The 17,811-nt window shown below is 33.6% G+C and overlaps 1 protein-coding gene and 2 long non-coding RNA genes across 3 annotated transcripts in view; 2 read left to right on the forward strand and 1 right to left on the reverse strand.

The window, feature by feature from the left end:
- Positions 1-17,811, reverse strand: part of LOC139775993 (TOX high mobility group box family member 4) — a 95,599-nt gene that overhangs the window by 46,954 nt on the left and 30,834 nt on the right. The window contains exon 2 of the mRNA XM_071712381.1: positions 14,005-14,091. Within this exon, the coding sequence (XP_071568482.1) occupies positions 14,005-14,091 (87 nt within the window). The remainder of the gene's footprint in view (positions 1-14,004; positions 14,092-17,811) is intronic.
- Positions 3,431-4,036, forward strand: LOC139775971 (uncharacterized). Its single transcript, XR_011718976.1, has 2 exons — positions 3,431-3,505; positions 3,866-4,036. It is a non-coding gene; the product is annotated as an uncharacterized lncRNA (long non-coding RNA).
- Positions 14,239-17,005, forward strand: LOC139775949 (uncharacterized). The gene is made up of 2 exons (XR_011718964.1): positions 14,239-14,786; positions 14,879-17,005. It is a non-coding gene; the product is annotated as an uncharacterized lncRNA (long non-coding RNA).

Here is a 17,811-nt window from a genome sequence, read left to right on the forward strand (position 1 = left end):
TTTTGTAATAAATAAGCTTTCCTGTAGTTATTTTACTTTAGAAGAAAATGCAAAGACATATTTTCAATAATTAGAATGTAATATTTTTTGTTTTTTTAGTTACGTCAACATAAATTGGATTTCATGATTAGGACAAAGTTAGGATGTCATTATTCATGTATTAAATTATACCTACTAGGCGCTATGCTTAGGCGCCACGTCAACCTTATCCTGGTCGTTCTATATATTTCAATCTATATATATAAAGACAAATGTCCTGACTGACTGACTGACTAACTCATCAACGCCCAGCCCGAAACCCTGAACCTAGGAACATGAAATTCGGGTAGTGTATTCCTCTCATGACGTAAGCACCCACTAAGAAGGGATTTTTAGAAATTCGACCCCTAACGGGATGAAAAGGGGTAAAACGTGTTTCACGGATACCGTAGCGAAGCACGAGTGTATCAAGCTAGTCATGAATAAAAATTTGATTTATTATCCGAAATAGTAGGTATATCATATACTTATAAGAAACTTTATTCTAGCTAGTAACAGGTTGCTTAACTTTAATCACTCACAATGGAGTATTAATATAAAAATAATTTATATATTTCGAGAGGCTTGAAAATTTACTTTGCTATTACTAAATCAGTTTCTTCTATTTCTTAATTCCCATGTGCAAATTTCATAAAGGCTCAGTGCTGGCTTGGTACTGGTGCCAGAGTTACCAGTACTGGCTGACGATTCTGGGCCAGTACAAGCTAAGATCGGGGTCATTACTGGGGCAATGTCGGAATGATAACACGGGTCCCAGTCTTGGCGCCAACTTTGGCCCGACACAGAGTACCAGTACGGGGATAACACTGATTGCCATATCATACTCGCGGCGTGTTGCTTTCGTGCCGTGGTCGTTACTTCCGGCGCCGCTCGAGCAAAAAGCTTTCTAAATCCCCTCGCGTCGTGTTGCTTTCGCGCGGTTGTTACCTCCGGCGCCGCTCAAGCGAGAATTTCTCCAAGTCCAATTCGGTCTTTCGATACTCGTGGCAATGCTGTGTTCGTATAAGTTACACGACGGTGGCGATCGACTACGAGCGCGAGCGAACGGGAAACGATGCTCCCCGCATCGACTTCGTCGTATGTGCCCCTTTCGTGTACGTATTCCATGGAATGCGTTGTGCACAAACGTTTTACACATTTGTACGGACCAAGCGAAACGCGTTTGCACGTCCGTACGTATCGCTCGTGTCGCTCGGCTCGCCGAGCGCACCGCACCTCTTATAGTACCCAACCGGCCGGCCGAGCGATCGGCGACGCACGGTCTTACGCACGGTCGCTTACGGGCGCTGGAGGCGAAATATCGAGACCATCGGGACTTGACCGCTGAGAGCGACGACGACGGCATGAACGCGGTCGTTACCTCCGGCGTGGGCTCTAGCGAAAACTCCCATCGCGGCGTGTTGCTTTCGCGCGGTTGTTACCTCCGGCGCCGCCCGAGCGGAAATTTTCTAAGTCGACCCAATACATGCCCAGTACTGAGCCGACTCTCGGCCGTAGATCAATATCATTTCTGGCCTTATACACGGTCAGTACTGAGACGAGACTCGGCTCAGAACAGAATATGGTTGCATGGGGGTACTGGCACAATACTGATCTAGCGGTTTATCCGTACTGGGGCAGCACCACCCATCAAGTCTTGGCAGCCAATATTGTGCCACTTCTGGGCCATGCGGACAACTCTGGCAGAAGTCCGACATTCGCACATGGGTTGTAATATTATTCTGATTTTAATGAAATTGGGGAAAGAGTATCTGTATTCTAAAAGGATTATTAAGCGATTTTGTATTCATTGTTCGGATTGTTCCTCTCAAGATAAATAAGAGAAGTACGTAAATAACATACCCCTGAAGTCATTTAGCCCCGGTCTTTTTTACATATTTCTGACGTTAATGTACAGGGTGTCCCACATAAAGTGTTACTACTGTTTTCTCTGCTATTGCTAGAGATATTAATTTGAATTTGTTTTTACATTAAATAGGATAGGGCGGCTGACAATTTAATGGATAAAAAAAATGTTGGAAACCCCCAAGGAAGGCCCTCTTATTTTTTTTTAAATGGAACGAGGTAAACATATGCCCTTAAATACTCGAATAGCTTTTATTAAGCCTGATAACATTTATCTGAAATATTTTTGCCTATAATGCATAGTTAACGAGTTACAACAAAAAACTTCTCACCTATTAAATTTTTATTAAGGGGTTACATGGGTCTTAAAACTTCAAAAAATTCATTTTTTTGATAATTTTTTATATAAAAGTACAAAGTGTCAGGAATATTTTCCCAAAGTTTCAAATCGATCGGAATAAAACTGTAGAAAAGAGATAGTTTTATAGCCTGCACGGAGAAAAAGTTACGGTTGCTACAACAGAATAATAATGTTAATTTTCGCCCATCCATACAAAAGGGTTATGGAAACCATAGTACTCTGGAAGTGACCTATATGGTTGCCCTAACCTTAGTGAGGGTAGCTACTATATGGATGTTGCAACCATAATATATGGATGTTACAACCATAATGAACAAATATTCACCCGACAAAAAAAATTATTTATTTCGAAATTTTATTACTATTTTTTAACTAAATTTGTTTCTTAAGATGCAGTCTATGATTATAAATATTTTCTCGTATTTGAAAAAAACACTTACCTTGGTGGGATTCGAACTCGGGACCTCTGGATCGTGAGCCAACTGCCTTACGTGGTAGACTACTTCTTAATTTAATGTAAGTGTTATATATAGTCTACATATGGCATAACCAGCGCAAATATATAATTTTTCAAAAATCATCTTAAGAAACAAATTCAGTTTAAAAAGAGTAATAAAATTTTGAATTGGATATATAATATAATATTTCTTAATGTCGGGTGAATGTCAGAAACCAGTGTCGGCTCATTACGAAATTTTGTGTTCGTAAATATATTTATGAAAAAAGTATATTTATAAAGTTAAAACATCCTTATCAAATCCACTTTATTCTATGCAAAAATTCTTTTGCGCGCGCAATGGAACTAACCTCTCAATCATGCAGTGATTCAGTGCTGTACCGTCCAGCTATATCTTATGGATCTCTCAACCATAATATTTGTGCTGCAGACCACATAAGAGAGATAGCAATAATCCTTTGGTTGAGGCAACCATATACGAGGGTATTGTAACCGAATGTCACGTATCGTAAGAACTACGGTTATGAAAACTGTATAAATGAGCATATCTTAACAGCTACATTCAATGTAATATCAATTTAACTTGAATTCACATACATTTCTTTTTCAATCATAGAGAATGTTGTTGTAACAACCGTAGCAATTTTCTCCGTGTGACGTATTTGGCATGACTCGACCGGCGTCGGTCGGTGTGGCGGCGCCGAGCGTCTCAGAATTCGACTTCGACAAGAACAAAAAGACGCTTTAGACATCGCAGCTGCAGAAGGGCCTCTACTTTATGGATCTGGAATCGATGATTCCATGTAAGTTAAAAAAAAATTGTTTTCTCTGTTTTATTCCTCTTTAAAACTTTACGCGTTTTTCTCAAAACCACTTTTTCGAAGACGGTAGTCAAAATTTCTCGAAAACTATTGCACCGATCGACTTGAAATTTTGCACACTTCTTTTAGACATGATTTACTTGTCCTTGAACGAAGGATTTATTTTATCTTCGATTACAACTCATTTTACAAGCCAATACATGGCCTAATTTTATGCCAAAAATGACATCTTTTGCAAGAAACGCTACCAAAAATTCAATTTTCAATTTTTTTTTAAATCCTTCGTTCAAGGACAAGATATACTCACCTACTATAAGAAAAACTTTGGGTTTTTCATTTCAGATAAAAATTAAAAAAGTTATGCTGACTACCGTGGGGACACTTTTTTCTGGATGGTCTACTGGAAGCAATTGCCAACGGCTGAATTTTCAATATTTTCCTTTGAAATTTTGAGGAAATATTGTTTACATGTTGTACTTTTATATTAAAAAAAAAATAAATTGTGTAATTCGTGTCGTATCTTTAAAAAAAATTCGAGAAAATAAGCTTTTTTTTTGCCTTCAAGACCCATGTAACCCCTTAAATGCTCAAAGAGGTATTCATTTACTTTCTGCAGATATTTAATAATTCTTTTATAGATATTTTTCCGGAAATCTGATAGCAATTAGTTAGGTCAATTATATAATTTCATTTTTCAAAAAAAACTAAAGTATAAAATATTGTTTTTAGTGTCTCAATAATTATTATGGTGGGAACAAACGCAGAAAGATAAAATAAAACGTAAAAACATTGAATTTAATCAACTTTTTACAATTAAAGAGCATTTTAAATATATATAAGAATGCCGTAACATTTGAATCGCAATAACACCGTTTCGCGTACATTTATAGGTAATATGACACGATGAAACGCACCATAGAAACATGAGGAACATTTTCTTCGACTAACGTTCTTTCAATATAGATACAATAACAATAAAATATAATTTATATGCAAATATGATATGCAAGTGTTTTTCTAATTATGTGAATATTCGTAGATAAAAATAAATTAAATTTTTAACGTAAACAATTTGTCTTTAGCAAACAATTTTTGTTATTAACTTTTCTACGAATTAAGATATTTGTTTTCGATAAATTTGCTACAGCTGAAAAATCAAAATACACAATATTCCCGCGTTAAACAAATTATAACCGATGGTTATTTATCGCAGATTGGCAATTAGTGAGCGCTTAAATTGAATCGAGCGACTGGCGGCCGATTGAACGCGTCCTATATTTAATCGGGACATGACTGCATTCATTGGCTATTTGTGCCATTCTAGATTTCATTTTTCAAATATTCTTTCTATACAACGCGATTATTGATATACAGAACTAGTTTGTTTTAATACATTCTAAAATAATATGTTCTAAAAGTAGACTATTTGAAATATATCGTCGCATCAGCACACTATTGGCAAATTTTTGTATTTTTGTGAAAAATCTGCGCTGGTTAAAGTTTTTGTGTAAAGTAATCAACACATACTTATATGTGTAGATTTAACATATGTCTGCTGTGTTAATTGAACTTAACAAATATAAAATGTAAAATTATTAAAATAATTTTAAAAATATGTTAAAGTAATACAATTTGAACGTATAATTTATTAAATGTGTTAAAATTTACAGAAAAAGAATGTTGATTTTACTCTATGTATATGGACCAGTCAAAATAGGTCCGATTAAAGCAAATGACAGAAATAATTCTAAAAGTTTTAAAACTTGATAGAGATAGGGGAGACCGGGGATCGTTGGCACAGTTTTCACAATTTCGGCATTTGAGTTTTTAAGCAACTAATTTTCATGATTAAACAGTACTAATATGATAGAGAGAATCTTTCTCTACATTTTCATACCAGGAACGCTCCTGTATACTGTATAGTTTCTTTGTAATAAGTGAAATACGAACGTGCTGCATCGTAGCCAACTTGCCCCAATAGTAGGGTAAGTTGGCTATGCGACAAAAGTTCATGTTAAAATGAAAACGTAATAGAAACATAAAACGGGTAACAGATATGTACTTCTTGATAAAGATTGTATCTTTTAAAGTTATTTTGTAATAAATAATCGAATAGCAAAATGCTGTTGCAGAAAAACAATTGTAAACTATTTTAAATGTAGCTTTCTTCAATATAAAAATATTAATATAAATATATATCTAGCTTCTATCAGCATTGTAGGTAGCAAGCGGCGTTACTAGGCAGTACGCAGTACACGCTTCAGCGTAGGGCGCAAAATTTGAGGGGCGCAAAATTTGGAGAGGTTTTTACCGGCTTGATGACAGAGATGCCAATGGTGCTGTTTTGCCCGCTGCCTGCGCGCCTGGTGGGGGACACGCACACAGCTGCGGAGCCGTGTACGTGTGCTCGGCGGCGGCTCGGCCAGCTTCGGGCGAGTAGAAGAGCGCAGACATACTCGCCCGAAGCTGGCCGAGCCGCCGCGCCGCCGAGCACACGTACACAGCTCCGCAGCTGTGTGCGTGTCCCCCACCAGGCGCGCAGGCAGCGGGCAAAACAGTCTACGGCGACTACGGCCAGCCGTCGCCGTAGCCGTGGCGCTGACTGGCGTATACGCTCTTCTTTTGTTGAGTATCCCCCTCCATTTCTTTTCGACGGAGTCGCGACTCGCGACGCTGCGTCTCATTTCTCGTATTATTGTAAACACATGCGCGGCCTAGTCTATGGAGAGCGAACCCGACCCATCTGTACTGGAGACATTATATAGTACTTGAGAGTTGCCTATAGCTACATGCCACACTAGAGTGGCGAAACACGCAGCCTACCACTATCTATTTCCTTTTTCCTCATAAATATTTAAATATAATATAAAATATATAAATTATAGAAAGATGAGTAATAAAAAACCTTCTGGTTTTCAATTTCGCCAAGAAAGGAAGAGAAAAGAAGAAGAAAGTAAAAAATTATCGGGCTCATTATCTAAATTTTTAAAAACTACACCAAATTCTTCTGTTTCTTCAACTTCATTGGTAGCGGTAGCAAGCACATCCTCTTGCGCTTCCTCTTTGATATCTACTTCTTCGGATCCGACATTAACGTCGATCACAGAAGTTTCATTTCCTAAATCCTTGCCAAATTCGCCTCCTGCTTTAATTGATACCAATATTGATACCAATATCAACGTTGACAATAATTCTCGATTAGTTCAGATTGAACAATTTGAAGACCCAGGTCTCTGGCCTGATATAATTTCTGAAGATTTTCGGACTCAGATGATTGACCACGGTGTTCCCAAACAAATTATGGATTTTAAATTTCCATTAGACTTAAATAATAGATGTTTCTCAACAAGTTTATATACCCGTACAATGGCTAATGGTGAGAAGGTATCCAGAAATTGGTTGGTTTACTCAAAATCCAAAAATGCTGTTTTCTGTTTTCCTTGTTCCTTATATAAACGAAATGAAAATAAATTGTCAAGTTCTTCTGGTTATTCTGATTGGTCAAATATATATCGTGTCACTAAAGATCATGAGCAAACTAAGAAACATCTCGAAGCTTTTAAATCTTGGCAACTTTTCGCTAATCGAATGATTTCTCAGCACACTATAGACTTTCAGAATAAAAAGATTTTAAGTATTGAAGAAACACATTGGAGAAATGTCTTTAAACGAATAATTTTAATTGTTAAATATCTTGCTCAACAAAATTTAGCTTTTCGAGGTAAATCCAATACTTTATATACCCCAAATAATGGTAATTTCTTGCAACTTGTACAGATGATAGCCGAATTTGACTCAATCATGGCTGAACACTTGCGTCGATTTGTTAAACAAGAAAGTGGACACCATTATTTAAGTAATATTATTCAAAATGAGCTACTTTCAACTATGTCTAAATTAATTTCCGATTCAATAATTTCTTCAGTCAATTCAAATAAGTATTTTGCAATCATTGTAGATGCAACACCAGATATTTCTCATCAGGAGCAATTAACAATAGTGGTGCGTTTTGTTTCATATAAAAATAATCAATTTAAAATTTACGAACACTTTCTTGGCTTTATTAAAGAAAATAATAAAACAGGAGCAGCCATTGCAAATACTATTTTAAATTTTCTATCAACAAATAATTTAGATATACAAAATCTGAGAGGTCAAGGTTACGATAATGGTTCCAATATGAAAGGAAAAAACAATGGAGTGCAACAACATATTTTAAATAAAAATCCTTTAGCTTTTTTCGTTCCTTGCGCATGCCACTCCTTAAATTTAATGGTAAATGATGCTGCTGATGCATCATTAGAATCATTTTCGTTTTTTTCTCTTATACAAGAAATTTTTAACTTTTTTTCTCGATCTCCAAATCGATGGGACATTTAAAAAAAACATTTGAACAATTCAGACTATGGTTTAACACCAAAAAATGTATCAGATCGCGTCTAAATGCAGTAAAAGCTTTACGATATAATTTGCCAAAAATTTACGATAGTTTTCTAGAGATTTTTGAAAGTGCAAATAATAATATTGTGAAGAATACAGCTCATAGTATTGCTGAAAAAATTGCAACTTATAAGTTTATATTGTCTATGCTCTGCTGGTATGATATTTCGCAAAGAATCAATATTATTTCAAAATTTTTGCAGTCACATCAAATCAACATACCACAATGTATAAATTTAATTGAAAATGTAACTGCTTTTTTAAAAGAGTATCGTGAAAATGGTTTTACAGACATTGAAATAAATGCCAAAGATATAGCAGCTGAAATAAATATTTCTCCAGAATTTCCACTTGTATCGCAATTTCGCTTAAGAAAAAGAAAACGGTTTGACAATGAACGTCCAGATGAACCAATTATAGATGCCAGACAAAAATTTAAAGTGGAGTTTTTTAATTATATTATTGACGTAGCCTTAAATTCTTTAAAAGAACGATTTGATCAGCTTGTATGTCATAATGACACTTTCAAATTTCTATATAATATAACAGATTCTGATGTTACTTTAGATCAGTGCAAAACTTTGGAATCAAAATTGTATAACAAAAACACAAATTCTTCTGACATAAATGCTATTGAACTGTTTGACGAGATAAATCTGTATAAAACAACATTTTCAGATATATAACAAAGCAGTTTGCAATCTCCACTTGATGTTTTAAATAAATTGGCTGAAAACGGCTTTCTGGAAATATTCCCTAATTTAACAATAGCATTTCGAATATTATTAACTATCCCGGTATCTGTGGCAACCGGTGAGGCAACTTTTTCAAAATTAAAATTAATCAAAAATTATCTTCGAAGTACAATGACGCAAACGCGATTATCTGATTTAGCACTTTTATCAATTGAAAGTGAACTGGCTAATAATCTTGATTACAAAGATGTTATAGAAATATTTGCGAAGGCTAAAGCCAGAAAACATAATTTTTAATATTTTTTAATTTTTTCTTTTTAATTTCTATTATCTTTGTTCATTTTCTTTTTCCCATTGTTTTACAAATTGTGTGTATTACTTAAAAATATGATATAAAATAATACCTTAATAATATTAAAACAATATAATAATATTAAATATGAAAATAAAATAAAAATATATATAAAAATTAAAAAATATAAAAAATGCAAAAAAAATAAAAAAAAAACAAAAAAAAAACGGAACCATTATCCTGCTACGTCCTCGTCGTGGTTCTAGGTAATGTTAAAAGCAGGAATTTTTAGTTTTTTAAATTTGTTTTTGCAGCTTTCAGCCCCGGACACACACTTTTTCGTAACAGTAACAGTAAAGTTTCGACCAATCGCGTTGCTCGATTCGGGAACGTACGGCCGTACGTTCCCGATTCAAGCAACGCGATTGGTCGAAACTTTACTGTTACTGTTACGAAAAAGTGTGTGTCCGGGCCCTTATACTGGGGCGCGCGAACGATTCTTAGCATAGGGGCGTCTAAGTCAGTCGTAACGGCACCCTGCAAATCACATACTCACACAGGTCTCACGCGCACGGCAACAACAAGTCAAGCTAAGGGATCCTTAATATCCCCCATCCCTACACACATACGTTTGATTTCAGTCATTTTATAACAATAAATTACTGTTGTTTCTCAAAATAACATGTCGTATAGTAGCAGAAAATTTTCTTTTAACTATATAATAATACGCCACTTTGATTTACTTCTCAAGCTGAAAAACATTAATACAATATTTTGAAACGCTCAAAAATTTACTTGCCACCTCTTGAATCAGTTTCCTCTTTTTTTATTGTAATACTTGTTTGATTTAAATAAAACTTTGAGAAAAGTATCTATGTCATAAAAGAGATATTTTGTGATTACTTTTCCATTGTTTCTTTCACTATGAATACATAAACGAAACGCATTGCCCTTGCCCCTTGTGCCAACGAGCCCCGGTCTCCCTTTTTCGTTTAGGCTTACTAGTAAACATCTAAAAAGTCCTGAAAAATTGAAGGTAAGCGTTCGTTGCCATCTTGAAAAATAGGTGCACTTTTTCGATTTTTTGCATATATCTTAGTAAAATATTTACTTTCTTGAAAAAATACCTATTATCGAAATTAAAGCTTATTAAATTGTCTATAAAAAAGGTATTATCCAATGTTTTAATAACTATAATAGTTTTCGAGAACATGGGCTGCGAATGTCGCGTGAGTAGTTAGTGAGCTTCAAACACTTTCTATATTATACATGAAAACTCTTATTTTTATTGTGCCATCTTTTTCTACTAATTAATTTGAATAGTTTTTGTGGGAAATATTTTTTTATTTGCCTAATATTTTTTTAGATATTCAAGGAAAACTTGGTAACTCTTGCAATACGATATTTCGATAACTGTTTTTGGAGGAAAATATGTACAGGACTTTTTGACTTAATTTGGTCTCAAAAATATACTGTTTCATTAAAAAAATTAAAAGTGACCTTTACATGATCTTAACGCCTATACCTAAGGTCAAACAAATATTACTATATTATGTGTTTCTTGCAACCTTTCAATTTTTATCTGACAAAAGTTGTGCAAATTAATTAGTAGAAAAAGATGGTATAATAAAAAATAGGGGTTTTCATGTATAATATAGAAAGTGTTTGGAGCTCACTAGCTATCACGCAACATTTGCAGCCCATTTTTTCGAAAACTATAGTTATTAAAACATTAAATAATACCTTTTTTGTAGACAATTTAATAAGCTTTTATTTCGTTAATGCGTATTTTTTTAATAAAGTCAATATTTTACGAAATATATGCAAAAAACTAATAATAATAATAATAATTTTACGAGATTTATGCAAAAAACTGAAAAAGTGCACTTATTTTTTAAGATGGCGGCGACAGCTCACTTTCAATTTTTAAGGACTTTTTAGACGTTTATTAGTAAGCCTAAACGAACATCTCTACCAAATTTCAGACCTTTTGGAATTATTTCTGTCATTTTTCCTACTTTGACTGGGCTAATAACAGAAGTGGGAATAAAAATTTACAGAAAAAGAGGGTTGATTTTACTCTATAACAGAAGTGGGGATAATTATAACATAACATAAGATTTAACATAAAAGTTATGTTAATTGTACACACAATTAACTTCAAATTATGATCAAAATTACATTTCTTTTCTGTTGAAATATTAAGATAGGATAAACTCGGATAAGATGGCCAACATATTTTCTTTCAATCTAGCTCGCCTATAAAACATGAAATGAATATGGGTTGGCCATCTTTCCTCTATGGCTATCTTATCCGAGTTTACTCTAGTATAGGGGAGATTTGGATATTACCGCGCGGTTGACAATTCCGCGCCACTGTTTAACTCAATAACTATTTGTATTACGCTCCTACAATGATCTTAATATCATAGACTAACACGGAATGCTCCCCGCGAATGCGCTGTCAGTTCGTTCCGGCCGTCCATGTGAAGACTCTGCGCTCTGCAAGATTTTCTGCTTATTCACTGTAATTTTGCTGGTAGTTTCGATAAGAGGTGAGTAATATAATATTTACATTACAGAATTAAATTTGACGCATTTGATAGGCTAAAACACTATAAAATTAGGTTTCAAAATGATTTTAGAAACACGTGTTTCTTTTCTATATATTTTAAGGTTGTAAAGTGAAATGATTGAGTTTGATAATTTCGCGCCTAAAGTTGAAATTTTGAGACTGATTGAATTTTGGAGACTGATAAGATTTTAAAGTTGTTTTTGTAATTCATAGACAATAGGTATAACGATAACTGTGTGTTAAGAGTTACCAAGACTGTTTAGTTTACAATGTAAGGTGCTTACAGAAAAGATCGTTGCTTAAGTTTTGATTTTAATTTATAATGATCGTTATTTGTTAACACATTCACTTATTTTTATATGTAGGTACCTACTAGACAATATTAATGCATAAAAAAACATAAAAAAACAATATAAATAAACAAAAAACAATATAAAAAAACATTTTGTTATTGTGTTCTACTTCATGTCACTGGCTAAAGCCAGAGTAATTTTTATAGGCACGATATTATCAGACCAGTTAGGTAATACCGCGTTTTTTCATTTTTTGGAAAATTGTTAATATTTTAGTTTGAAGATTATTACTATTATATATGGATAGCCAAATAAATTACCTATCTAAAACTGCACATTTTGTTTTTTTGAAACATTTCTAAGCTTAGATATACGCTTCAATTCTTAGGGGCTCGGTAATATCCAACTCTCCCCTAGGTGCTACCATTTAATACATCCATATTATGTTAAATTTACACAAAAATTTGAATAGACAGTTTGGGACATGTGATTTATGTTATATTTAACATAAATTTTCCGTGCATATTCAGTCATTATTAAATCGATTATGTTGCTATTCAATCAGGATAGTTCAAAATAAAAATAAAAAATAAGAACATGTAAACCAATATTAAAAATAAGAAATTTTTCCGAGCTTTTTTAAATTAGGTCGCACCATAAATATAATAGCTAAAATTGAAACGCGATTGAAAAATATTAATAGAAATACGGGACAAATCCATGTAATTTCAATGAAATAGATTATTAAATTCGATATATTTGACATATATATTGGCCGCAAATTTATGTCCCTATCTTTTTTTCTATTCCTTAAGCCCCTTGCACAATAGGCGATAGCGATAGCGATAGCGACAGCGACAAGGTTGCCGACAAAGCTATACCTTTGTCGCTGTCGCTATCGCCTATTGTGCAAGGGGCTTTATCTTTTTTCCTATCTTTCGTGTTTCAAGATTCTCTGACACTTATGTAAGATACAATTATAAAAATTTGTATCCTACTTTATTTTAAAATCGTTCCATTTATTTACACTTAAATAGACCAAGTATGAGCTGCATGAAAAACATTACTTAACTTCAGTTCAAGAAACATAGATTATACATAATAATAAAAAAATGCATATTTAAGATACTGAAGATAATATAAACTCAATTATTTTCTAAAGAGTTCTTTTGTATTTGTTTTCTTCACACAATTTATTGACTAAAAAATAATTTATTATTGAACAAATCTTGCTAGTCTAAGTTATTTAAAACTTAATTTGAGTTCTTTTGCTTGATTTGTCACTTGTAAGCTACTTCTGAAGTATTTCTGGCTACAGCCGAACAGTAGTTTGCTATAACATGGCAGGACTCTACTCTGTTATCTCTTTTCCATTGGCGAAATATCTTGGTGAAAACGCTCATCATGTTCATCATTTACATCTTATTTCTTATATTGCATCCGTCTTATTGTATCATAAAAACTAGAACTAAAATTTAATTGTTATTAACCGACTTCAAAAAGGAGGTTCTGTATTCGGCGAGTATGTATGTATGTCCGCGATTTTCTCTGAAACTACTGGACGGATTTGGATGCGGTTTTCACTGTCCTATAGAGCAATCCCCCAGAAACGTTTTAGTTCATAAAATATCGTGTTAGAACATATACGTACGGAACAATAAAGAAATATGTGATGATAATTATAAGCAACTAATAAATTATTATTTTTTATTCATATTAATTTAATGAAGCACTAAAAAAGTATAAAATAAAAATTTTTTTTAAAAATAGAACCAATATTATTAAATAATTAATTTAGTAATTATTAATTTGGCGCCGACTTCAAACAATTGAAAGGGATTCTTAAAAATATTATTAATTTTGCGCCGACTTCAAAAAATTGAAAGGGATTCTTAAAAGTATTATATTTCATACTTTTTAAAGCTTTTTTCAATTTTTTTCAATTTTTTAAACACTTTTTAGAGCTCTTTTTGAAGTCGGTTCTATTTAAAAAAAAAATTTTTATTGTTGACATATTTGTTATTAGCATCATAATATATGTATATTAATAAGAACTGACTGTTTTAATGCAGGATACATTTTCATTGTTAACTAGTGTAATCTGTGAACGGCTGAACCACTTTGCTATAAGTAAAATCGCCATATGAATATGGCAGCTGCCGATAAATCGATGATGATTCACTCACCTGGTCCGACATATTGTAGCTGTCGTGATGGTATGATGTTTGATGATGCTGCGGAACGTTCAAAGACAAGTCGAGGTTATCGTTTCTCTGTAACAAACAGAAAACAGATTTCTTGAGCAACTAAAAAAAGGTAGATAGAGTTGACAGCTATACTAACATATATATTATAAATATTGTACTTAACATTAGGCGGAAATGATAATTAGATATAATATATAATGTAGAGAGATATATATATGTCCTAGCACATAAGTATATTCATATATATAGAAGCGCGCGGCGCAGTCGGCATTGTTCGGGGGACGTCGGTCACGTGAGCCGACCGTGACTCGGTTGCGATGCGAGCCCGGACAAAGTGAGGCTGTAGGCGCATGCGCGGGCCTAACATGCTCGATCTCGTCGCAGCGCGAACGGCCATTCGTTACCGAAACGTGGATCGAGTCGCACGTGTATACGATCAGTACGTAAAAAGGATGTTGCATCATCCAAGAGATTTGTTAATCACTTCATCGAAAGGGACATTGATTCATCCCACATCCGAACGAGAAGTTCCACGAAGCACGAGAGCTGGCCGCTCAGTTAATTACACGAAGGAAGGAGGGCCAGTATTCCAGTATATTTCTAAAGAAGGAAGGACGACTACTGCCGTTACTGTTTCGAGCATTCCCTCGTAGCTAATTATTATCAACATTAATAAGAGGGATTCAATTACGGCGCAAGCCAGTCACGCCATCCTTTCAAGGATGTGCCTATCCAGAAGCGACGATTCTGCTGTTTGTGAGGTAAACCAAGAAATCTATCGATGTTTTGCTAGTTGAACAGAGCCTTAGGTAACGTTCGTTACAGTCGGCTTGTATTCAATCTCTCTTTACAGAGGCCACTAAATTGGTTACCTCAAGGAAGGTCAACTTTCGGAAAGAAAGTCCTTCTTATGATAACAAACCTTGCTGGTTTTATAACGAAAAGCTGAGCTCAGTACAAGATACATTTTCATTCAATTGATTGCTATCAAATAAGTTTGTCAATTCCATTACGATTCATTTTGATAGTTTGAGAAACACGATTCTTGTGAAAAGTGCACATAAATGTAAAAGAAACTCTGTATTCTATGTTCATATACGTTAAGTTATTCTTAAACATATTAAGGATTTGTCACGACTATCTATTACGTTGTAAAGATAACAATCGTTACGGTGGTGATCTTGTTTACCATCTCTAGCTTAGAATTATTGAGTCATAATTTCCAACGCTGGAAACTGAATATTTCATATTTTACCTTTGATTTAATTTACTGTCTGATATTTAGTATGTATTCTGTGGGTGATAATTTCAGATGAATGATCCTTTTCATGATATACTTTTCTATGAATATTTATAGTAACCATTTCATGGTACATTTAAAGGTTTACATGCTTGGATAAGTCTTCTTATAATGACTCAACGTTAAAAGATGAAAACGAACAGAACCCTGAAGTGTTCTTAAGAAATACTACCACATTGAAATCAGATAAAGAAAGGGATTATTCACCAACTAATATTTATGTTCTTTTAATGTATCTATTGCGTCACTGATTTATTGTGTGTATGTAAATATGTTTTTGTCTTCTGAAACAGATATTATTTAGCTTATAAGAGAAAATATATGCAACCTCTCTCGAACAAAATAGACTTAAATGGATGTGCCGCTCCCTCCTTAAGATCAATAATTCTTTTGTTTAACTGAAGTTACACAATCCAACATATTTCTAACAATAATATATGTATATAAGATAAAATATATACAAGTTTAATATCGTATACATTACAGAAATTAAAGAATATTGTGAGTATATATAATTGAAATATCCTACACTTAAAATCAACTCCTTATTCTAAATTATTCTTTTCAATCCTCATTCTTATTGTAATAGCACATGTACGTAGAATAAGAATGTCGTTGCATTAGTTGTATTATTAAGTCGAGAGATTAAAATATACACTGTCGATCAAAAGTTAATTAAAAATATCTATTATATAAAATCGTACTTATGCATTATTATATTTAACATATTTTTATCATTTTATTCATTTTTTATAATAAACTAAAAAATAATATAAAATGTTTGAGAGTTTTACAAAAAATATTTTTACAAGATGAGGATATTAGATATTAAAGAGTATTAGACATTTTTTCGTTAAAAAGTAAAGCCACCCCTACATTTAATAACTTTTTTATTAATCCAGATTAATATCTAGATTGTAGCTAATCTAGTTACAAGATTATTAATTTTTTCTGACGGAAAATTCTTCCACCCATCTTTTATGTACAATAATTCACAGTTTAGTTTTGGAAAAAAGGCCGTAGTCCACTTTCTTGAAATTAAACAATGTTGTGTTAATCACAACCGTGTTAAATATAATCCTTATTTATTTTTAAATTAAGATAAGACACAAACTTTGTTTCAAAGTAATGTTTTGTTAAAATATTTTTAAATTTTATATGTAGTCTTAGACTTTTGGCCGGCAGTGTATGGTGTATCCTTTGTCTTTTATTTTTCACATTCATAGTTACGTAGTCACGTGACAAATATAAAGTAGCGTAGTTTTTAGCGCAAAAATATTATAATAGTATTTACCTAATACCGACTCGATCGTTATTATATTACATATCGAAATAACGACAGACTATGGCATCGACGCGATGATCAGAATGCGCAATGGAATTTCAGAAAAGCATACATCCGTAATCAAGATAGTTGCAAGTGAGTTATGCCGATGGGCAATGTTTGACATTTCATAGTAACGGCCAGACGTTAGCAGGATGTTACCGCGTTCCACCGAATACAGTGGCCACGGAACGGGAACAATGCAATGGACGTAGCTACCTTCGTTCCTCGAGGAATTCAACTTGTGCGTGTATATCACATGTACGTGGTCTCTTAAAAAGTACGTTCAACTTATAAAGTGCAAATATGTTGGAACGAAATAATAATCAATGTAATTTCATTGCAGTTATACAGTTTACTCGAATTCAATTAATCATTTCCTCCACGCCATGAATCTGCGCTATAATATGATACAAATCGAAATAAGTAAGGTGTCCAAATGTCGTCCCTGTGCCTAATTTCGTCCCCCGGCCGATCTGCGCTGTTAATTACTGCTGCCCGCTTTTGATCTTAGAAATTTAGAGTATAGAGATAGTATTCATGAGCTGGCAGCATACACACGTGCAACTCGTCCATTATTGAGTGACTAAAAACATTTTGTTTGTTCACGCGTAGCGCACTGTATATATTATTTGATGACATTCGAAGTTGTATTTCAGGCATATCTATAAGGTATGTGACTATCATTTATTCTTGCTTATAGATATAGTGTATTGTCTCTATTTTCATATTCCGAAGTGACGATCTTATTCTGCCACTGTAGGTTAGAACCGGCAAGCATAAAATTGAAAATGGCTCTGTGCCTAAAGGCCCCCGCACAATGAAAAATATAAGGAACAAGGAACAGATATTATAATAGCGATTAGAAATAATAAATCAGAAATAAAGCTGGTGTAGCATTAATACACGACTTCCGATAGGTTAAAAATCTATAATATTGCCTGTGTTATTCCCTGTTTCTGTTGTCTGTATTTTTCATCATGCATCCAACTTTATTCTTGATTCTTTAGTCCTAATCGCTAATATCTGTTCCTTGTTTCTTATATTTTTTATTGTTCGGAGGCCTTAATTTCGTCCCCTTAAATATATCTAAATTTCGTCCCCCGGGAAAAATTAGGAACACATTTTCTTTTTTGTGTCTATAAACACCATCACAATAATA

The sequence above is a fragment of the Temnothorax nylanderi genome, unplaced genomic scaffold (genome assembly GCF_030848795.1).
Source record: "Temnothorax nylanderi isolate EJ_2023f unplaced genomic scaffold, tnyl_v1.0 TNYL_tig0109_pilon, whole genome shotgun sequence".
Taxonomy (NCBI): Eukaryota; Metazoa; Arthropoda; class Insecta; order Hymenoptera; family Formicidae; genus Temnothorax; species Temnothorax nylanderi.